We start from the raw sequence: 21,511 nt of genomic DNA on the forward strand, positions 1-21,511 counted from the left end.
TGCCGACGTACTGTGCAGACAACCTGTCATTTACGCGTCGTCGTTTGACAGCTGTCAAACGACGACGCGTAAAAATACAGCCTCGTCAAAAGAAGTGCAGGACACTTCTTTCAGATGTAATTTGAGCCGTTCTTCATTGAACTCAATGAAGAGCAGCTCAAAATTTACGGCTGTCAGAGAAGCCACGCAAAATGTGAGGAGGAGCAATTACGTCTGAAACGAGGCAGCTGTTTTCTCCTGAAAACAGTCTGTCTTTTCAGACGTAAAAGCCTCTCATTGTGTGCACATACCCTTACACTGACAGGCAATAATACGCTGCAATACAGAAGTATTGCAGTGTATTATAAAAGCAATCAGAAGATCACATAGTGAAGTCCCCTAGTGGGACTAAAAATAAAGTTATCATAAAGTTTAATAAAGTTAATAATAAATAAATAAAAATCCCAAATAAAAACCCACTTTTTCCCTTATATAATACTTTAATATGGAAAAACAATTTTTTTTAACATTAAACATTACACATATTTGGTATCACCGCGTCCATAACGACTCCAACTATAAAACATTTACGTTATTTAACCCAAACGGTGAACGCCGTAAAAAATAAAATAAAAAACAATGTCAGAATTTCTGTTTTCTGTTCATCCTGCCTTCAATATAGGTGATCAAAAAGTCGCGTGTACTCCAAAATGGTACCAATAAAAATTAGCAGTCGTCCCGCAAAAATTAAGCCCTAATACAGCTGCATCGGCGTAAAAATAAAACAATTATGGCTCTTAAAATATGGCGACACAAATACAAATATTTTTTTTTTTTAAAGTGTTTTTACCGTGTAAAAGTAGTAAAACATAAAAAATCTATATAAATTTGGTATCGCCACAATCGTAATGACCCACTGAATAAAGTTATTATGTTATTTATACCACACAGTAAACGGTGTAAATCTAAGACACAAAAAAGAGTGGCAAAATGTATGGGTTTTTTCCATTACCCCCCAAAAAAGTTAATAAAAGTTAATCAATACATTATATGTACCCCAAAACGGTGCTATTAAAGAATAAAACTTGTCCCGCAAAAAAACAACACCTTATACAGTTATGTAAACGCAAAAATAAAGTTATAGCTCTTGGAATGCGACGATGAAAAAACACAAAAAATAGCTTGGTCATTTTTTTTTTTTTAGTTAAACAGTTAGTGTATAAGTTTAAACATTGTCCTAATTTTTTTAATTTTTCACGAATCAGGAAATATTATAAATTAGATTCTAATTTAAAACATTTCCCAGTGCTGGTCACTAGATGGAGCAATTCCCAAAATTGCAGCATTGCATGTGGTAAAGCAACCACATTGCTTTATGCTGCAAAATTTGAGAAAACTCACTCTCTCTAGTGAGCTCACAGAATCCCCCCTCCTTTATCCTGGCTAGTGCCAGGAGAAAGGAGGGGATTGAACGGTCAAACCTCCTAAATTGTGTGTCGCCATTTTTTGAGCTAACACACAGTGTAGTAGGTTAACATACAGTAGTAAACACACAGTAAAACACGTACATACGCAGACCTAACTTACCTGCTCCTGCCGCCGCCGGTCCGTCCGCTCCGTCTGCTACCTCCGCTCCAAGTGCACAAGTCCGGAAGCCGCGACCGGAAGTAGTAATCTTACTGTCCGGCCGCGGCTACCGGTCCACAAGAAAATGGCGCCGGATGTCGCTCGGCCGAAGACCTTCAATTTGGACTGTGTGGGAGACGGCGTACAGCATAGTGGATGGAACGGGCCCCGTTCGCATTCACTATGGGGCTGTATGTGCCGTATTCCATGTCTGTATGTGTCGTTAATTGACACATACAGAGATGGAAAAAAAAATGGCAGCCCCCATGGACAAGAAAAAGTGAAAAAATAAAAAAAAGTAAAACACAAACACACAAATAAATAAAAAAAATGTTAATAAAACACTAAAAGCAAATTGATATAAAAAAAAAATATTCCGCGACACTCGTCCTTTAAGGTTTAAAATAGGCTGGTCATTAAGGGGTTAAGAATTCTCAAATACTATATTCTAGACAATCAACCACTTTAAGTAGAGATTTCCAGTGCCCTTCTTCAATAGTAATGTTATGACTTTCCACCTAGATTTGGTTTCTCACATTAAACTTGGTACCGTACATGTTAATTTTCTGACAGAAACGTTTTCTTTAACCACAACCTTTAATTGTGGTTGATAGCTTGATCATTTTTCATGATGACGAGTACACAGAGGGAAATGCTAAAGCACTTTTCTACTGTCAGCATGAACATTGTCTATTAGTGTAATATAATTTATTAGGAATTAGATTGTAACAAGCAAAGTTTTTTTTTTATTAGTCATAAATTAGTTTAGTAACATGACTATGTGCGTTTATAGTGAGTAGTGCATATTCATCTACTGTTTTATTCTTTGACTTATTGCTCATACACATGGTAAAGTGTGTATGGACCTCATAAGACATTCATATGGGCCTGTAGTTCTCCATGTACTGCTGTATGGTGCCACTGTGAGGCACTATATTCTCCAAATACCTTCGGAGAATATAGTGACTCCATTTTTGTGGTACAGTATTGGCTTATAGCAGGCTATAGCCAACATATTATAGATCCGTACAACATGAATCCATAATACGGCAGTGTGCATGAGCCCTTAAATAGTATCTGCACTTTCTGCAAACTTTTTATATGTTATAATTTGCATCGCTGGGGTTCTGGGTGCTGAGACCCCCGCCGTCGCTGAAATAAAGGTGCAGAAGCGCTGCATCTTCGGCTGTGATCGGCGCTCCCTGTCAGGCTATAGACGGCTTACATAGACATTCTATGTGAGCCATCTTTAGCCTTAGGCTATGTTCACATGCAAAATCAAAAACGGCTGAAAATTACAGAGCTGTTTTCAAGGGAAAACAGCGTCTGATTTTCAGCCATTATTTGGAATGAGGTTGTCATCGTGAGATAATCCATGTAAAATGAAAGCTTATCAGAAATTATACCCCTAGCAGCTGGGGTCAAAAATGACAATTCAGCTCATTTTATTATAAGCCACGTTGTATAACGAATTGTTTTGTGGTTTTGATGCCTGAATATGTCAATGATGATGGAACTTAACATCCAATTTTTTTTGTCGTTTCAGATTGCTAAGTAATTGGAAGTTTGCCACATTTAGCCATAATCATGTTGGGAACAATGAAAGTATCTATCTTCCCTCCTGGATTTTATCTTCTTGTTTTTGTGCCTCTGTTGTGCCATGTGGGAACTATATATTGTGAAACCACCGCTACTCCTGAAAATGTAAGTGGAGATGATCCTTGCACTGGTACATATTATTGTAAAGAAGGTGTCATTTTACCTATTTGGGAGCCACAGAACCCTTCATATGGTGATAAAGTTGCAAGAGCTACAGTATATTTTGTGGCCATGGTCTACATGTTCCTAGGTGTATCAATCATAGCTGATCGCTTCATGTCCTCCATTGAAGTAATTACATCTCAAGAAAAAGAGATAACCATCAAGAAACCAAATGGTGAAACGACAAAGACAACAGTGCGGATTTGGAATGAGACTGTGTCCAACTTGACCCTTATGGCTCTTGGTTCGTCTGCTCCTGAAATTCTTCTTTCTGTTATTGAAGTATGTGGCCATAACTTTCAAGCTGGGGACCTCGGTCCTAGTACCATTGTAGGCAGTGCTGCATTCAATATGTTCATAATTATTGCTCTTTGCGTCTATGTGGTACCTGATGGAGAAACCAGGAGGATTAAACATCTTAGAGTTTTCTTTGTCACCGCAGCCTGGAGCATATTTGCCTATACTTGGCTGTATATGATCTTGTCAGTTTTTTCTCCTGGTATTGTTGAAGTCTGGGAAAGTTTACTCACTTTTTTCTTCTTTCCTATTTGTGTAATGTTTGCTTGGGTCGCAGACAGGAGGTTGTTGTTTTACAAATATGTCTATAAGAGGTATCGGGCTGGAAAGCAGAGGGGAATGATCATTGAAACAGAAGGAGATAGACCATCATCCAAAGCTGATATTGAGATGGACGGTAAGGCTCTTAACTCCCACGCAGAAAACTTCCTTGATGGCGCTTTAGTTCTTGAAGCTGATGACAAGGACCAAGATGATGAGGAGGCAAGAAGAGATATGGCTAGGATTTTGAAGGAACTGAAACAAAAACACCCTGAGAAAGAAATGGAACAGTTGATTGAGCTGGCAAACTATCAAGTTTTAAGCCAGCAGCAAAAAAGCAGAGCATTTTATCGCATCCAAGCTACGCGTCTAATGACTGGCGCTGGCAATATTTTAAAAAGACATGCAGCAGATCAAGCAAGAAAAGCTGTCAGTATGCATGAGGTTAATAATGAAATAATAGAAAATGATCCGGTCAGCAAGATTTACTTTGAGCAAACAACTTACCAGTGCCTAGAGAACTGTGGAACAGTGGCACTAACAATTGTTCGTCGGGGTGGTGATTTAACCAACACAGTCTTTGTAGAGTTCAGAACAGAAGATGGCACAGCAAATGCTGGATCAGATTATGAATTTACTGAAGGGACAGTAGTTTTCAAGCCTGGTGAGACACAAAAAGAGATTAGAGTTGGAATTATTGATGATGACATATTTGAAGAAGATGAAAACTTTCTGGTCCATCTTAGCAATATTCGAGTCAACTCTGAAACCATAGATGTGAATTTTGAGTCAAATCATGTGACATCACTTGCATGTCTTGGATCACCCTCAACAGCCACAGTTACCATCTTTGATGATGATCATGCCGGTATCTTTACCTTTGAGGAATCAATTAACCACATAAGTGAAAGTGTTGGCATCATGGAAGTGAAGGTGCTGAGAACCTCTGGCGCTCGAGGAACTGTTATTGTACCCTATAAAACAGTTGAGGGCACAGCAAGAGGTGGAGGTGAAGACTTTGAAGATACATGTGGGCAACTGGAGTTCCAAAATGATGAGATTGTGTAAGTACCAAAATATATCCTTACAGTAAAGTTCTCCTTTACGATGGCTTTGTAGCAAAATATTAAAGTAGTACTACACTAAAATTATTTCAATTTCCATGTTGTCAAATATAGTGAATGCACCTTTTAGAAAATAATATCCTTTCAAAAACAGATTTGTCATATGGAACCAACAGGGTAAAACTGCCAATGCACACGAGATAGTAATCTCTCCCAACTTCCCTATAAACATACACACACGTAGATCAGCCATATGTTCATGTTTATTTCAATCTATCGTGGGCAGCGGCTTATCTTCAAGGGTAATGAAGGAAGACTGTTGAAATCCAAACTACGGATTCTTTTTTGCCCTGCTGACAGACGTCTGGGGTTGTTGGCTTGCCCACATACACCTTAGATTGTTGACTAATTGCTCTGAAATAGGGGGTTTGGGCTGACATTGAAATGTCTATGGCCATCTCATTGCTGTGTTCCTAAGGAATGGTGTATTGATGTGCACAAATCAATTGCTGGCTCCTAATATTAAATTCTGTTTTGTGTTTAGCTTTGAACCAGACAAAAAGCAGTTTTAGTTTTTTTTTTTCCTAGAAACAACATTCTAGTGTGAAGCAACAATTTCGGAATCGGATGGGTGTGGTTATCATTGAATCTCTTGGATGTCAAGAAATCTAGTTATGATGATCCATTTTAGATTGTTGTGATTTTAAGTAGTATACAGCTTTTGGTGGCCGTCTAGATACTGTAAAGATTTCAACTAATATTTAACTTTATTAACCCGAGCACAGTGAAGGTAAATTAAAGGGGTCAGTGAAGGTAAATTAAAGGGGTCAGTGAAGGTAAATTAAAGGGGTTAGTGAAGGTAAATTAAAGGGGTTAGTGAAGGTAAATTAAAGGGGTTGACACACAAGGACAACCCTGTCCATATGTCCTATTAGGGCAAATGGAAGTCTTAGGGGGTGGTTCAGAGCAGGGGTCTAAGACTTCCATATGCCCTAGTAGGGCTCTATGAGTCAGAATAGAGAGCCACTCTGGTAGTCCCGGCTCGTCCACGCTTTACATAGTCAGCCATTCATTTGATCAGCTAATTGCCAACCTTATTTTTATAAAAGGGGTTGTCTTCATTAAACAAAACCTTTAAAGGTTTACTTAACTCCTTCCCTCCGCAGCCATTTTTCGGATTTTCACTTTTGTTTTTTCCTCCCCACCTCCCAATAGCCATAACTCTTTTATTTTTCCATAAATATTGCTGTATGAGGGCTTGTTTTTTGCAGGACGAGTTGTAGATTTTCACAGCACCATTTTTTTTTATCGTATAATGTAGTGGGAAACGAGAAAAAAAATATATGTGGGGTGGAATAGGAAATAAACAGCGATTCCTCAATCTTTTGGGTGGTTTTGTTTTTACGGCGTTCACCATATGGTAAAAATGGCATGTTAACATTATTCTGTGGGTCAATACGATTACAGCGATACCAAATTTATATAGTTTTCTATATGTTTTACTACTTTTACAAGGAAAAAACTGATTGTTAAAAATAAAATTAGAGTTTTGTCGCCACATTCTGAGAGCCATAACGTTTTTATTTTTCTGACGATTTAGCCGTGTGAGGGCTTATTTTTCGCGGGGCAAGCTGCAGTTTATATTGGTACCATTTTGGGGTACGTGAGACTTTTTGTTCACTTTTTATTACATTTTTTTTGTGGGAGAAGAAGGGACCAAAAAACAGCAATTCTGATGTTTTGAATTTTTTATTTTTTACGGTGTTCACCGTAAATAATGATATTTTGTAATAGTTCAGACTTTTATGGACGCGTCGATACCAGTTATGTTAGCTTTTTATTTTTTTTACATTGTGCTTGAGGGAAAATGGGAAAAGGTTTTTTTTTTGAGCGTTTCATTTTGTAATTTTTTTTTTATTTGTATAATTTTTTTCCTTCTATTTTTTACTTTTTTTACTTGTCCCCCTAGGGGACTTTAACCAGCGATCGTTAGATCGCTTGCACGATATACTGCAATACTAATGTATTGTAGTATATCGTGATTCTGACAGTCTCCTATGAAGCCCTGCCGGAGGCAGGGCTTCATAGGAGTACAAAGATGGCAGACCTGGGGGACTTCGTCAAGCCCCAGGCAGCCGTGCCAACCAACGGCTCCCCCCGATCTCGCCGCGGGGGGCCGTTAGGACGTTACAGAGGGTCGCCCCTCCCCCTGTTTTTAGTAATTTAAATGCCGCAATCGCAATTGAAAGCAGCATTTAACGGGCTAAACAAGTGGGATCGTGCTCGAACAAGATCCCGCTCGTTACCTGGAAGTGTTGGCTGTAACACACAGCCGACACACTCGCTCTATGGAGCGGTCTCAGCCCGTGAGCCCGCTCCATATTCCCCCACTCGGCTTGCACCGTATATATACGGCGGATGTCGGGAAGGGGTTGATGTCAATGTTACTATAGAATATTTACATTATTATATCATTTACATACCTTGAATAAACATTCTGCATGAAGCGCACAATTGGGAATCTTTTTGTAAAGTAATACCATCATTATTTGTCAATGTCACAGTCAACTATGATTTGCAACACATGGTAATGTGAATCTCTGTTAATATTTACCAAGCAGGCATGGAAGATAAGAACGAGCTCCACAGTCATCATAACACTTACATAGCTCATATGTCCAATTGTTGTCCTTGCATATTATTCAGTCTGTGATTGTTTAGTACTTGAGCAAGACCTTTTTCTAGTAAGTGAAGCAAAGTGCTGCAGCTTGTACGCATTTGTATTCCTTACACTCTGTATACCGGTTGTCATTAATAAGGACCGTCAGGTATTTGTGCAGTATGCTATTATATGTTATAGCAGATCTTGTTTTGCTGGAACATTCATTCCCTATGCAGTGTACTCAGAAGTAGCTGTATAGTACTACACTAAGCCGCAGCAGTGGCGTTCTCCGCTCTACCTTGTTAGTGCACTGCCACGTTGTTGCTTAGAGCTGGAGTTAGAAATATAATTATTTATTAAAAGCCATTCTATACGCAATGGAAAAGAGCATGTTATATCCACAATGTAGACAGCGCAGTTAACACTTGGCTTGGTATGTTTGGTATATCCTAAAGGTTTTCATTCCAAAGTGGTTTGAATTTCTGTTATGAAATGCACTTACGCTTTAGTCCTTAAAGTAGACCTGATATCTGCAAACGTACCTATTCAGTGAGGATCAGTTAGTCTTAGATGTCAGTGGTGTGAATAGATTGCCTGGTGTATCCTCATTAGTGGTTATTGCATTGAAATAATATGTAAAACCAATTATATTACATACTGTATATTATTTAAATGTGACTATTGTTATTGGTTAATAGGTCATAGTAAACAGGTTATCGGTTCGGCTCATTAAATTGCTATTCCGGTTTCAGCAAATTAAGGTAATTCTTTGTATGATAAAATGTTACACATTTTCCTCATCAATTCCACAAGGTTTTCAAGATCTCTTTTTCCACACATTCACTAGAAACCTTCATTGTTTTTTATTTCCAGTAGATAAAATTCTGTCCTTGTCATGTGATGATTCCACAAGTGAAATACTTGTTACAAGACAGGGCTCTGATAACTGTATCTCTAATGTGCCGTGCACCTGTTTCTATCATATGACCAGATTTTGTTTCCATTGGAAGCAAACAATGACGGCTCCTATCAAATTGCTGCCAGCAGAGAACTTGAAAGTCGTGAGGAATTGATACAGAAAGTATATTGGAAAATTATATCATTTTTAATATTCAAAGAATTACCTTTATTTGCTAAAACTGGAATATCCCTTTAAAAGGATTCTTCTCCTTAGGACACGTCCTTAGTCACCTAACTGAGGTTGATTCTGGAATTTTCTAAAAAAAAAAAAATGTACGGTTTGCTAAATGAGTTTTAGTTTTTTTTGCGATTTACAATATATTTGAGATTTGACAGAAAATTACCCTTACCTTTGCTTGAATTCGGTTAAGTACTCCAATTTTTCACAAATACCAATTCAATACTATATCAAGACATGTTAGCAAAACAATTGACAGGCTACAATTCACATCACAACCACTGGGTAAACACATATAGTATAGACAACTCGTGACAGAGTATCCTGAAATCATGTTTTTTCAAAGCTGGTCAACTCGCGCCACACATTTTAGGATATGTTGAACTTGAGAAAGGGTAAGGTAGGACACATCTGTATACTGAAATTGTCCAGTGGAATTGAGTACAACTTGGTCAAACTAAGCTAGGTTGAAACCACATTAAGACTTTGGTGCTGGTTTACCTCTGAAAATTCTGCTGACTTATACATCCAATGTGCCTATAGACTATCATTAGCCAAGTGCATGCCAAAAGTGTTCTTTTGGCATGTTTGGCCATTATATTCCGGTATACCTTTGCCTCATTTGTACTGAAAAGTGTGGTCGACTACAATTTTTAATACACCTGTATGCAAAAAAAAAAAAAAAAAAAAAAGCATATTGTATACCACTCGGAATCTGGTTTATTTTTATTTTTGCAACTTTAAAGGTATTTAGTTGCATATGTTTCAAATGGTCCTACCGGGCATGGAGCCCAAACGTGGTGTGAACCTAGCCTAACTAATCGATGAATATATGATTGCCTCTTGGCAGCAGACCCGATTTAATTTGAGATTGTAGCTAGTAGTTAGCTGTACTTCAGAGCTCACATGAGCTAGGGGGCACATAGGTCTCATGTATATAGTAATCAGGTATAAGTGTTGTGATGCCCAGACTGCTGGAGGAGTGAACTTAAATAAACCATGCATTCTTACCAACATATTCCCATCTTTCTTTCCTATGTGGCATACAGCCCCCTGAAATACTATTTGAAGACTGCTTAGTGGGCACTTAGTGTCTGTTACTTTACTTATGGGATGACGCATTTTCTATTCGGCATGTCCGGGCCACAGAATGCAAAGAAATTAACAAAACAATAATTACACACTTGGAAAAGTGTTGTCCATTTTCCATCAGCTGATTTTTCTTTCATTTACAGGTAATAAAAAAAACTAATATAGAAAACCAGAGTAGATTCATTTCTTTTTCATTACCGCCTGCTGTGGTTTCTATATGGTCTTTGACATATGCTAAAATCTTTGAAATTCCAGATATTTATTGCACACATTAGAACGTTGAAGAAGCATTACCATCATAGAGTTCAGCAAGCATAATACCCCGTGCAGGGTCTGGCACAAAGAATTTGGACAATAGATACAGGGAATAGTAAGGTAACGACATAGGCAGTTGAGAGGAGCTCGTGTTTTCTGCATATACCTTTCGTTTATTGATTTATATGTGGCTTTCTGCAAGTTTTATTTATTACACGACTTCTTTGTTTATAAGTTCCATAAGTGATTTTTTTTAGGCATGAAATGACATCAGACAGAGATGTTTATTATTGTTGTTCTAGGTTATGACACATTGATCCCCTCTAGGCACATCTGTATCCATTGCAGAGATCACAGCTGACCCCAGCAAAATGGAAGTAAACAACTCAGCCATATTATATTCATCTGTGGCTAAAACTTACGGAAGGAGGCCAGAAAGAAAATGTAATTTATTTTGGTAAAACTTGTAGCGCAGCATGTACAACATACATGAAGTTGTTTCTAGATAGAACAAGCGGCTTTCATAAGAGAGAATACTGTAGAGGCAGCTAAAAGAGACCAGCTTTGCTACATACGGACCATAGTTTTGCATCAGGTACCTGATATATTATTATTATTATTGGCTGGTGACCGTATTCTAGGATTTGCTCATTTTATGACAGGTTTTGATAACTGGCTGTACCTTCAGTTTCCTTCAGCTTTCTGGAGCAGCAGAACAAGACAAGATACAGATACTTTCATGACTCAGTAGACATGAACACAGAGAATATGGAAATGACAGCAAGTTGGTTAGTGTAACCTCCTGTACAAAATGCTTTGTCAATTGAATTTTCCTGTCTGACTTGATCATCGGATGCAAACACTGTAGTTTGCTGCTGCGTGCCTTTCATCATGTTTCTTGTCTGATTTCTTGTACACCGTATTGTTTGCCGTGTGTTACTTTTGTTTGGTCTAGGCACGTGTTTCAGCTCCAGTTTTTTTTAAGTGGTTTTGCACCACAAGTGATTTTTGCCGCGTTTTTAAGGCGTTTTTTCTTACCTATTTCTTCAACAGATGGAAAAACCACGAGCGTTTTTTTTGCTGAAAACGCGCCAAAAAACTCGTTTATTTCCGTCTCCCATTGATTTGAATGGGGTTTTTGAGGCGGAAAATGCCTCAAGATAGGGCATGTCGCTTCTTTTTTCTCGCGATCGTTGTTTTTTTGCTCTCGGAAAAAAAAGCCTCCACCTCCCATTGAAATCAATGGGAGTCAATGGCGGCCGTTTTTTTGTCATGGTTTCTGCGGCAAAAACCACTGCAAAAATCTCTGTGTGAACAGGGCCTAAGTGCTTAGAGAGAGAAAAGGCTGAATGTGGTGACCCACTGCCTTAGAGGGTACAGTGGAGAGGTGCCAATATACAGTATATGAGTTCTACTAATGTGGCTTAGCTTATTATAATTACCAGATAATAAATCACACAGTCAGGGGCTGTTGTCTTGATCGGTAGGCCTTTGACAGTGCTGCTTGGTGCATGATTTCCTCACCAGTATAGTGTACAAGCTCTTCTTGGAAGGTTTCAATAATCTTTGTTGTTGAGTACTCTTAAAACTATTTTTGACCTACAACCTTTACATCTAGACATGCTCCCTTGGCAAAAGGCAAAGTGAGTGATATCTTAACATTTGATACTATCATAAGCCCTGAACCTGTGTCAGTTGGACATGATCCATAAATATGTAGCAATCTAACTTGACTTTTTAAGCCTTAAATATACAGTGGCAAAAAACTTTGACTTTTTCAATGGTTTTCAGTAACTTAAATAGACACTAACTTTTTAAACAACTTATGCTAATCTAATTGTATCCCTGATATATATCAACTTTTTAATTTACTTACTGTTAAAATATAGTTGTTTTATCCATTTCAAAATCTATGTGATGTTACAGCCACTAGGTGTCTCCCTTCCTGTAATTTGCTGTCCACCCCTGTTGTCAAGGAAAATCCATTTCTAGTTACAGAGCAGAGACAAACTGCAGGAAGTGTGTGGGGTGGGTGTCTCTTCACAGCCTATCCATACAAGTCTATGGAGAGAGGAGGGGAACAGAAGGAGGGGCAGAGAAAGAATGAGACACAGACCCGCTGCCCCTAAAAGTCTATGGAGAGGGAAAGGGGAACAGGAGTAGAGAGCAGAGAGAGACACACACAGACACTGCCCATAGAAGTCCATATAGAGTGGAGGCGGAGAAGGAGGAGAGACCAGAGAGAGAGAGAAAGACTCAGACACTGGCATAGAAGTCCATGCATAGTAGGGGGGAGCAGAGACATTCTGCCCATAGAAGTCTATGGGGAGGGGAGGGGGCACAGGAGCAGATTGAATCAGACACAGACACGCTGCCCATAGAAGTATATGGCGAGGGAGGGGAAGCTAGAGGAGGGAGCTGGGAGAGAGAGACACAGACACGCTGCCCATAGAAGTCTATGGAGGGGAGGAGCAGGGGGAGAGAGCAGAGTGAGATTAAAGACACAAGCTTCCAGTAAGTATTATTCTCAGTTACTCCCAGTAATTGATTCTCAGATACACATTTCCTTATTGCTGTATAATCTTCATCATGCTGCTGCAGTTTCTATATATGTGATAGATCGAGATATAAGAGCAGGATGTTCTCTTCTCTCTGTGCAGTGTGTAGAAGATATGATAGCAGTTAGGCTCCGCTCACTAGCTCAGAAAAAAATTGAGATATAACAGAGATAGCCTGCATAGGGAAAAACTGCTAAAAATGCCATATACAAGTCATACAATGTACACACATATGACACCTTACTCTAAAATGTCACCTGAAAAGTTAGGTACACTTTACGTGATAAGGAGTCAGGATAAGGATTGTTACATCTGTAGCCACACATGTCGTGGTATTGGACTGATGTTCAGTGTCCTCTATGTAAGTGTTCTAATGAAATTTCTGACTTATGAAATGGGAGAAATACTGTAGGCTTTAATGTTTTAGTGGCTAAGTTCATAGACATCAATATAAAACAAACTAAAAAGTTAGGCTACAGTAGAAAAATTCTAGGCACATGGCTAGCTAACTCCTTGAATGAATCCAAGAACCATCTTTATGTTTAATAGTTTCTTAATAGACCCCTGGAGGTTTATTCTAAGCTACAGCTTTTATACAGTGAAATAGCTTAGTTGCTTTGTCTAGTCGAAAAGTGACAATATTGGGAGGCAAATGTATCTTGCCAGTGATATTCGGAATTTATCCATTTATAGTGTTATTCGTTTAGAACTGATTTTATGTTTTTGCTTCTCTGTGTACAATATGAGGTGACATTGTGTAAATTTTGATCAATGTGGCCTACTTAGCATGCCTGTGAGGCAATGTAAATGAGCATGCTCCGAAGACATTACACTGGAAGGGGAAAAAAAAGCATCTTATGGTGCGAGGCACGATTTAAAACTCACGCAGCTCAACTGGAGCATGGCCATTGAAAAGAACATGAAAGCAAATGTGCACTTAGAAACGCAGGACATTTTGCTCCAAAAAATCATTCATGTCATTTTCTTCTTCATGATTTTCCCGGCACGCGTATTATTGTTATATTTTTACCAAGCTTTCATCTTTCTGATTGTTTTGTGGGATATGATACTATTGATACAGAGATTCATATATTCTAGTGTAGAGATGTTTTTTTTCAGACGTTGTCTCTATGAATAAATATAGATAATGTTAGGATAAAAGGATGACTATCGGAACTGGCTTACGCTGGTCTTGACCTTGAGAATTCCGGTTTTGTTATTTTGATTTGTGCTTTAATTATTTCCATTTAATCAATATGCACCTTTCCTGCCTCAGGATAAGATTTTTCTATATAAATAAATAATGTACCCGTATTTTCTGCGGGGAATTGTGCACGAGTCGTCCTCATGGCATGCTTTTGAATGCATGCTGTGCTTCATTATCTTGTGAAAATGTGCTGCATTCCCCTGAAACAGTCCCAGAGCATTGAAGTGTATAGATATATAGGTCAGCACCGTATCATTCGGCCGTCATATAATTTAGCACTTAGAGAAGAAGACGTACCTCTGCTAGGAACTGTTCATGGAATAAAAATACATTTTTCTATTTATGATAAACTGCTCTACTTAAATCATATAATCCATATTTAAAAAAAATAACAAATCACATCGGCTCTAAATTAAATTGTAAAAATTCACTTTGTTCTACAATAGAGTTTAAATGATCTACTCAGAAAAGGTTAAATCTTCTTTGACCCTCTAGGCCAAAACTATATGTTTTAAGATTAACATTTTATTACTCTTTTCAGCTTTGGAATTGCATGTGCCAGTCTCCGGCAAGCTGCTTAAGGAGCTATTAAGGGCTCATTTATCCAAGGGGCTTTTTTATTTCACCTTCATTTAATATCTGTCCTTTCCTGTTCTGTGTGCGGGGTTTTATGGAGTTAAAATTGAGAAAAACAAGAATGGATTATTTTTCCTATACCAACAGTTTAACAAGAAGCGCATGCATATATTGTCATGGCGTGATATTTCAGGACCTGAAAGAGTATAGAGCAGAGGATTCTCCAGCATGTTGATATTACCCAGTACTGGGCACACTCTATATTAAGAGGAAACAAATGAAACAGTAACTACAGTTCTTCATTGTATTTATTCATTATGGTACTTCGGACTCCCTAATCGATGCACTGAGAAAGCTCGGCATCTCCCGTGTGAATTTGGTCGGCTGACTGGTATTCAGAAGAGATGCCATGCTGGACCTGCACGTTCTTGTGTAGATTATAAGTGAGCTTTCGGTGCCACCAACATGTTCACTCCTAATTCCCCAATACATGGCGGTGGCACTTCATATATGATATATATGAAGGCGGTGGCACTTCATATATATCAAGGGCACCAACACTATATCTGGCACGAGCAAGGCAAACAACACTGCAAAATCTAACTGTCATGCTTGATAATAAGTTACCAGTGTAGGTAAATTAACCCCAATGACTGCCTGCTGAAATCTGTCTCTAAAGTGAAGGTCCTTATTGACCCATGAACCTTGAAAAGTGCATATTTTGTATATTGTACATAGTGCATAATGTCTTTTTAGAAAATGATTGGTCTACATGTTAACCCATATTTCTTCTAGTGGCATGATATTGCTTCCAGATGTCCCACCTGCATTGTTGCATGACATCCCAGTCTGCCATGTCATCTATAAGCTAAAAATTTTTTTGTGGTCTTGCTCTTTATTAACACTTTTTAAAGTCAATCAGGTCTTCATGAGGTCAAATTTGTGGGAGTCTAGGAGTTGGGATTCCACACTGGACCTGAAAGAATTGGGGAAGGCACGCACAGCTAGGTCTCCTCTGAAATCAATAGGACTTACAGAAATCTTCATGTGAGTGTAAAGGGTTCCAGCTCATGAACCTCCATTGATGGAACCTGTCCATTTGCTAACTATGTTAAAAAAATAAAAGAAATGAAGTACGTGTGCTGTTAACAGGACTTAAAGGGGTTGTCCAGTTTCATCAAATTAATGTTATTCTTTGTATAATAAAAATTTATGCAATTCTCCCATATACTTTCTGTATTCATTCCTCACGGTTTTCAAAATCTCTGCTTGTTGTTATTCAGTATTGTTTCTTCTAGTAGAAAAAATGCTGTCCATGGTCATGTGATGGACACACAGGTGTACGGCTCGTTAGAAGACACAGCTCTGATACACATACGGTAACTAACGAGCCAGGCACCTGTGTGTCCATCACCTGACCATGGACAGAATTTTATCCACTGTAAGAAACAATGAATATTCCTACTTAATAACAACAAGCAGAGATCTTAAAAACCGTGAGGAATTAATACAGGAAGTTGAAAATTGCATACATTTTTATTATACAAAAAAACATGAATTTGCTTATACTGGACGACCCCTTTATGCGTTCACATTTCTTTGGAATTATCATCATATTGATGTTTCAGGAGTGAAATAGTGATGTTGTACCAGACAATACATTTTGTATTAAAAGCATGAGGCTCACAAAATATGACTTTTCAATAGTTCTGCACCCGTCAGGTATAATGTACACATAGGGACATATAAAGGACTATAAGAACAGTAAGCTCAGAGCACACGAGGTCTTGGCTGGCTTAACCTGTAACTTACAGTTCATGATGATAAAAATCAATACGCATTCCCAGTAGGGCACAGACTGTCTGTGAGTTTCGCCCAGCTTCAAATAATGGCCAGTGCCAAGTCGTAATGGCCTGTTTCATGAAAGCATCTTGCTAATACGATTCCTTTCCCTATAATTCTGTGTTTGTGTAGACCTGTTTACAGCCCAGGCTTGTCCTAACCTGATTTAAAAGCAAATAACTGGATAAATACAGAAAGGATATTGAGAGATTCACCTCTAGTGCTGCAGCAGCAGTTCTCTTTCTGGGACTGTTAACAGATGGACTGCGAGTGGTCCCCATTGTTACATTATAAACTATAGTTGTCTTATTCGTGAGTGCGCATAATGTTATTTCAGGCAGTGATGATATTGCAGATCCAACAATATAATGTTTACTAGTACTGGATTAAAGTTCACTGCATGGTCACAGAAGAAATCCCTTCCAGCCTGATACACCGCAGTGGACGTACATGACTAGTAGAGCCGGAGCAGTTCTCTTCATACAACGCTACTTCCAATACACACGTTACAGTGGGATATCTGCTGTTTTATGCCTGCAGATCAGACACGCTCATGTCTCTGTGGTCTGTGCAGCAGTGCGTGTGTTTGTGTGTATTTGATGTTGATCTCTGGTGTTATGAAGAAAAAGTTCGTACATTCATTTGCTTTTCTACTGATCCAGTTTTGCCCTTATTCTGCGGATTTTGCAATTTCAAATAAGCAATATATGTGTAAAATGAAATAAAATCAGGTAAATTGTGCCACCTTAGGCTTAAGTACTTGTTTCTCTGGCATTACATTAAAAGCGAACATACCCTGAGGCTTCTTTTGAGGCTTTTTTTAGGCGTTTTTCATAGTGTTCAATGGAAAATCAGCTCCAAAAAACGCCTCAAGAAGGGACATGCACTTCTTTTTACGGAGCGTCTTTTTACGCTCCGTTTTTCATAACAGCGGCGTAAAAAGACTCCCCATATGAACTAAATGCTGTTTTTCCCATTGATTTCAATGGGCAGATGTTTGTAGGCGTTCAGCGAGTGAACATACCCTTACATCTACAGTCTGTTCAACTTTCCAATTAAATAATAATTATACCGGCGAATTTCAATTAATTTATTGAGAAATATTCCACCTTTTTAACATACACAGAAGCTGAAAAGATTGGAGAAGACTTGCATACTGTGTGTATTATTGTTTCTTTTTTTAATAGACTGAGGCTGAGTTGACACGACTGTCAGACACTCTGTTGGGAGCCTCCGTTGGCAGTTCTGTCAAATTTGATGGGAAGAATAGCGCAACATGCAGCGCTGATCTACCCGTCAAAACAACAGACACCACTGAAGGTCATATAGGTCTGCTCCCCTTGATCTAATTTTAGTTTTGACTTAAAATATGCATGCAAAATATGCAACAAATGTGCACTGTGTGAACAAGGCCTACGGGTGCAATCACACATGGCAGATTTTGTTGCAGAAATTTCTGTGACTGGAAATCACTTCAATTCATCTGAATGGAACTTGCAGAAATAATTTCTCCTGCTGCAGAAATAACCCTATTCAGATTGATTTTCAGTTATAGAAATTTCTACAACAAAATCTGTAGTGTGTGAATCCACCGTTAGGCCTTGTTCACACAGTGCAGAATTGCTGCAGATTTTGCATGTTTTTTTTAAGGCAAAACCAGGAACGGAAGAAATATATAAAGGAAGTTCTTAAAGTGTCCCCTATCCTATATTAAATTCTGGATTTGTCTTAGGGCAGATACAGACGGACGTTGCGTTTTTGCGCGCGCAAACAACGCAGCGTTTTGCGCGCGCAAAAACCATTTGACAGCTGCGTGTGTCATCCGTGTATGATGCGCGGCTGCATGATTTTCGCGCAGCCGCCATCATAGAGATGAGGCTAGTCGACGCCCGTCACTGTCCAAGGTGCTGAAAGAGCTAACTGATCGGCAGTAACTCTTTCAGCACCCTCGACAGTGAATGCCGAACACAATATACAGCAACCTGTTAAAAAAAAAGAAAAAGTTCGTACTTACCGAGAACTTCCCGGCCGTTGCCTTGGTGACGCGTCCTTGGTGACGCGCCTCTCTTGACATCGGGCCCCACCTCCCTGGATGACGCGGCAGTCCATGTGACCGCTGCAGCCTGTGCTTGGCCTGTGATTGGCTGGAGCTGTCACTTGGACTGAATTGTCATCCCGGGAGGTCAGACTGGAGGAAGAAGCCGGGAGTTATCGGTAAGTCAGAACTTCGTTTTTTTTTACAAGTTCATGTTTATTGGGATTGGTAGTCACTGTCCATGGTGCTGAAACAGTTTAACTCTTTCAGCACCCTGGACAGTGACTATCTCCGGACGTCTCGTACCGGAAATTTTTTTGCCGGGTTCAGCCAAAACGAGTTTGGCCGAACCCGGTGAAGTTCGGTTCGATTGTCCGCGTTCGCTCATCTCAAAGACACTCCATTTGGATGTTTGGAAACAGAAAAGCACGTGGTGCTTTTCTGGTTACATTCATCAGTTTGACAGCTGGTGCGCTGTTTCAGTCGGTTCGCACGGAAGTGCTTCCGTGCGACCTGCGTGGTTTTCACGCACCCATTGACTTCAATGGATGCGTGATGCGCGAAATACGCGGAGATATTGAACCTGTCGCGCTTTTTGCGCAGCTGACAAAGGCTGCGCAAAAAGCACGGACTGTCTGTACTGCCCTATAGACTTGTATTGGTCTGTGCGTGGCGCGTGAAAACCACGCGGCCCGCACGGACCGAATACACGCTCGTGTGAATCCCCCCTTAAAAGAATGCAAGCAAAATTTGCAGCAAATCTACATGGTGGACTAAGGCTGGATTCACACATTGTGCTTTTGATGCAGATTTTTGAGCCAAAGTCAGAAGTGGTTTAAAAAAAAAAAGAGAAATATAAATCAAAAACTTATACTTCCCCATGGACCCACTTCTGGCTGTGGCTCAAAAATCTGCATCAAAAACTGCAACAAAATCTACAACAAATACGTGATGTGTGACTCCAGCCTAAATCTCTAAGGCCAGGATCACACAGTTTTGGTGCAGATTTTGTTGCAGTTTTTTGAGTCAAAACCAGAAGTGGATCCAAAAGGAGGGAAAGGTATAAAGAAAAGACTGATGCATCTACTTTTTTTTGTGGCCACTCCTGTGTTTGGCTCAAAAAACAGAACCAAAACGTCACAAAAAAACTGCATTAATCGTTTATGTGTGATTCTGGTCTAAATAATTTATGTAAATTTAAAATTCTGCAGCAGACCCCCTATAGGTGCACAACATATGCCTATACCATACAAGCCTTTAGGGTATGTTCACACGGCGGGGGTCCGTAACGGCTGAAATTACGGGGATGTTTCAGCCTGAAAACATCCCCGTAATTTCAGCCGTACCGGCATGTGCAGGCGCTTGAACGCCGCGTCAATTACGGCCGTAATTAGCGCTGCTATTCATTGGAGTCAATGAATAGCGGCTCCAATTACGGCCAAAGAAGTGACAGGTCACTTCTTCTACGCGGGCGTCTATTTACGCGCCGTCATTTGACAGCGGCGCGTAAATATACGCCTCGTGTGAACAGACAAACGTCTGCCCATTGCTTTCAATGGGCAGATGTTTGTCAGCGCTATTGAGGCGCTATTTTCGGGCGTAATTCGGGGCAAAAACGCCCGATTTACGTCCGTAAATAGGCCGTGTGAACATACCCTTAAGGGTATGTGCACACGTAGTGACCAAAAACGTCTGAAAATCCAGAGCTGTTTTCAAGGGAAAACAGACCCTGCTTTTCAGACGTTTTTTGACCAACTCGCATTTTTCGCGGCGTTTTTCGCGCCGTTTTCGCGGCGTTTTTTACGTCCGTTTTTGGAGCTGTTTTCATTGGAGTCTATGAAAAAACAGCTCCAAAAACGTCCAAAGAAGTGCCCTGCACTTCTTTTGACGAGGCTGTATTTTTACGCGTTGTCGTTTGACAGCTGTCAAACGACGACGCGTAAATAACAGGTCGTCTGCACAGTACGTCGGCAAACCCATTCAAATGAATGGGCAGATGTTTGCCGACGTATTGTAGCCCTATTTTCAGACGTAAAACGAGGCATAATACGCCTCGTTTACGTCTGAAAATAGGTCGTGTGAACCCAGTCTAAGGCTAGGATCACACGCAGAGTTTTTATGCAGTTTTTGTGTCAGTTTTTGCACCAAACACACAAGTGACACAAAAAAAATGCATCAGTCTTTTCTTTATAACTTTTTTTCCTTTTGGATTTGGCTGAAAAAAAACTCAGTCAAAAACTGCATCAAAACTGTGTGTGTGATCCTGGCCTTAAGCTAAGCACCACCAGTAGTATTTAGGCCAGAGTTGTATGGAGATGTCTGTCTCTGCCGAATACCACGCTACAACAGGAATAGGATAGCAAACATCCGCTGCCTATGATGTGATCCACTATGTTGCAGCAGTAGCTGTGAACAATGCCTGGTACAATCAGACGTTGCTCAGTATTATTTGCTATATTCTTTATCAGGCCAGTCTTGATAAATTTCCCCCATTAAGTTAAGATGTTGTTGCAGCTACTTCAAGTTGCACAGACTAAGGCCTTATTCACACGAACGTGTGAAAAAAAGGCAGTTTTTCACGTCCGATTTGCATCCGTGCGGGACCCGATTTCACAGATCCCTCCTAGACTTGAGTCTATGGAGGGATCCGTGAAAACGGGCAAAAAATAGGACACGTTCCGTTAAAACAACGGCCTGCGTGAATAGCCCTATAGAAGTACATTGATTTTTAAGCAGCCGTGTAACAGCCATTAAACAGTATGGCCTCTAAATGGCCAATTTCGACGTTCGTGTGAATAAAGCCTTACAATGAGACCCTCATCCAGAATAAACTTGTTTTAGACCCTTGGGAACGAAGGGGAGAATTGACATTTTATGTCTATTGAGCAATACCTAGTTCTATTATGACATCTCAAAGACGAATAATTGTTTCACAAGTTTTATGCACTGAAATGTAGGTTTTCCCACACCATGCATACTAAGCACCCGACGTCGCTCTCTGTTCCGCTGTGTGACTCCATATTGATAAATAGCACACATACATTCTATAACAGTTATAAATATTCTGATTTATTTTATAGTTCTAGCTCTATAATAAAGAAGGATTTGGAGATTACAAGCATTATATATTTCTTCCACTATTTTTCCAGCTTTAAGGT

At 39.5% G+C, this 21,511-nt stretch overlaps 1 protein-coding gene across 8 annotated transcripts in view; it reads left to right on the plus strand.

Moving 5' to 3' along the window:
- SLC8A1 (solute carrier family 8 member A1) overlaps nt 1-21,511 on the plus strand; it is a 485,568-nt gene that overhangs the window by 209,092 nt on the left and 254,965 nt on the right. For all 8 annotated transcript variants that reach the window (XM_075862749.1, XM_075862755.1, XM_075862748.1 and 5 more), the window contains exon 2: nt 3,152-4,988. In XM_075862749.1, coding sequence (XP_075718864.1) covers nt 3,193-4,988 — 1,796 coding nt within the window. In that variant the 5' untranslated portion in view covers nt 3,152-3,192. The remainder of the gene's footprint in view (nt 1-3,151; nt 4,989-21,511) is intronic.

The sequence above is a fragment of the Rhinoderma darwinii genome, chromosome 4 (assembly GCF_050947455.1).
Source record: "Rhinoderma darwinii isolate aRhiDar2 chromosome 4, aRhiDar2.hap1, whole genome shotgun sequence".
NCBI classification, from domain to species: Eukaryota; Metazoa; Chordata; class Amphibia; order Anura; family Rhinodermatidae; genus Rhinoderma; species Rhinoderma darwinii.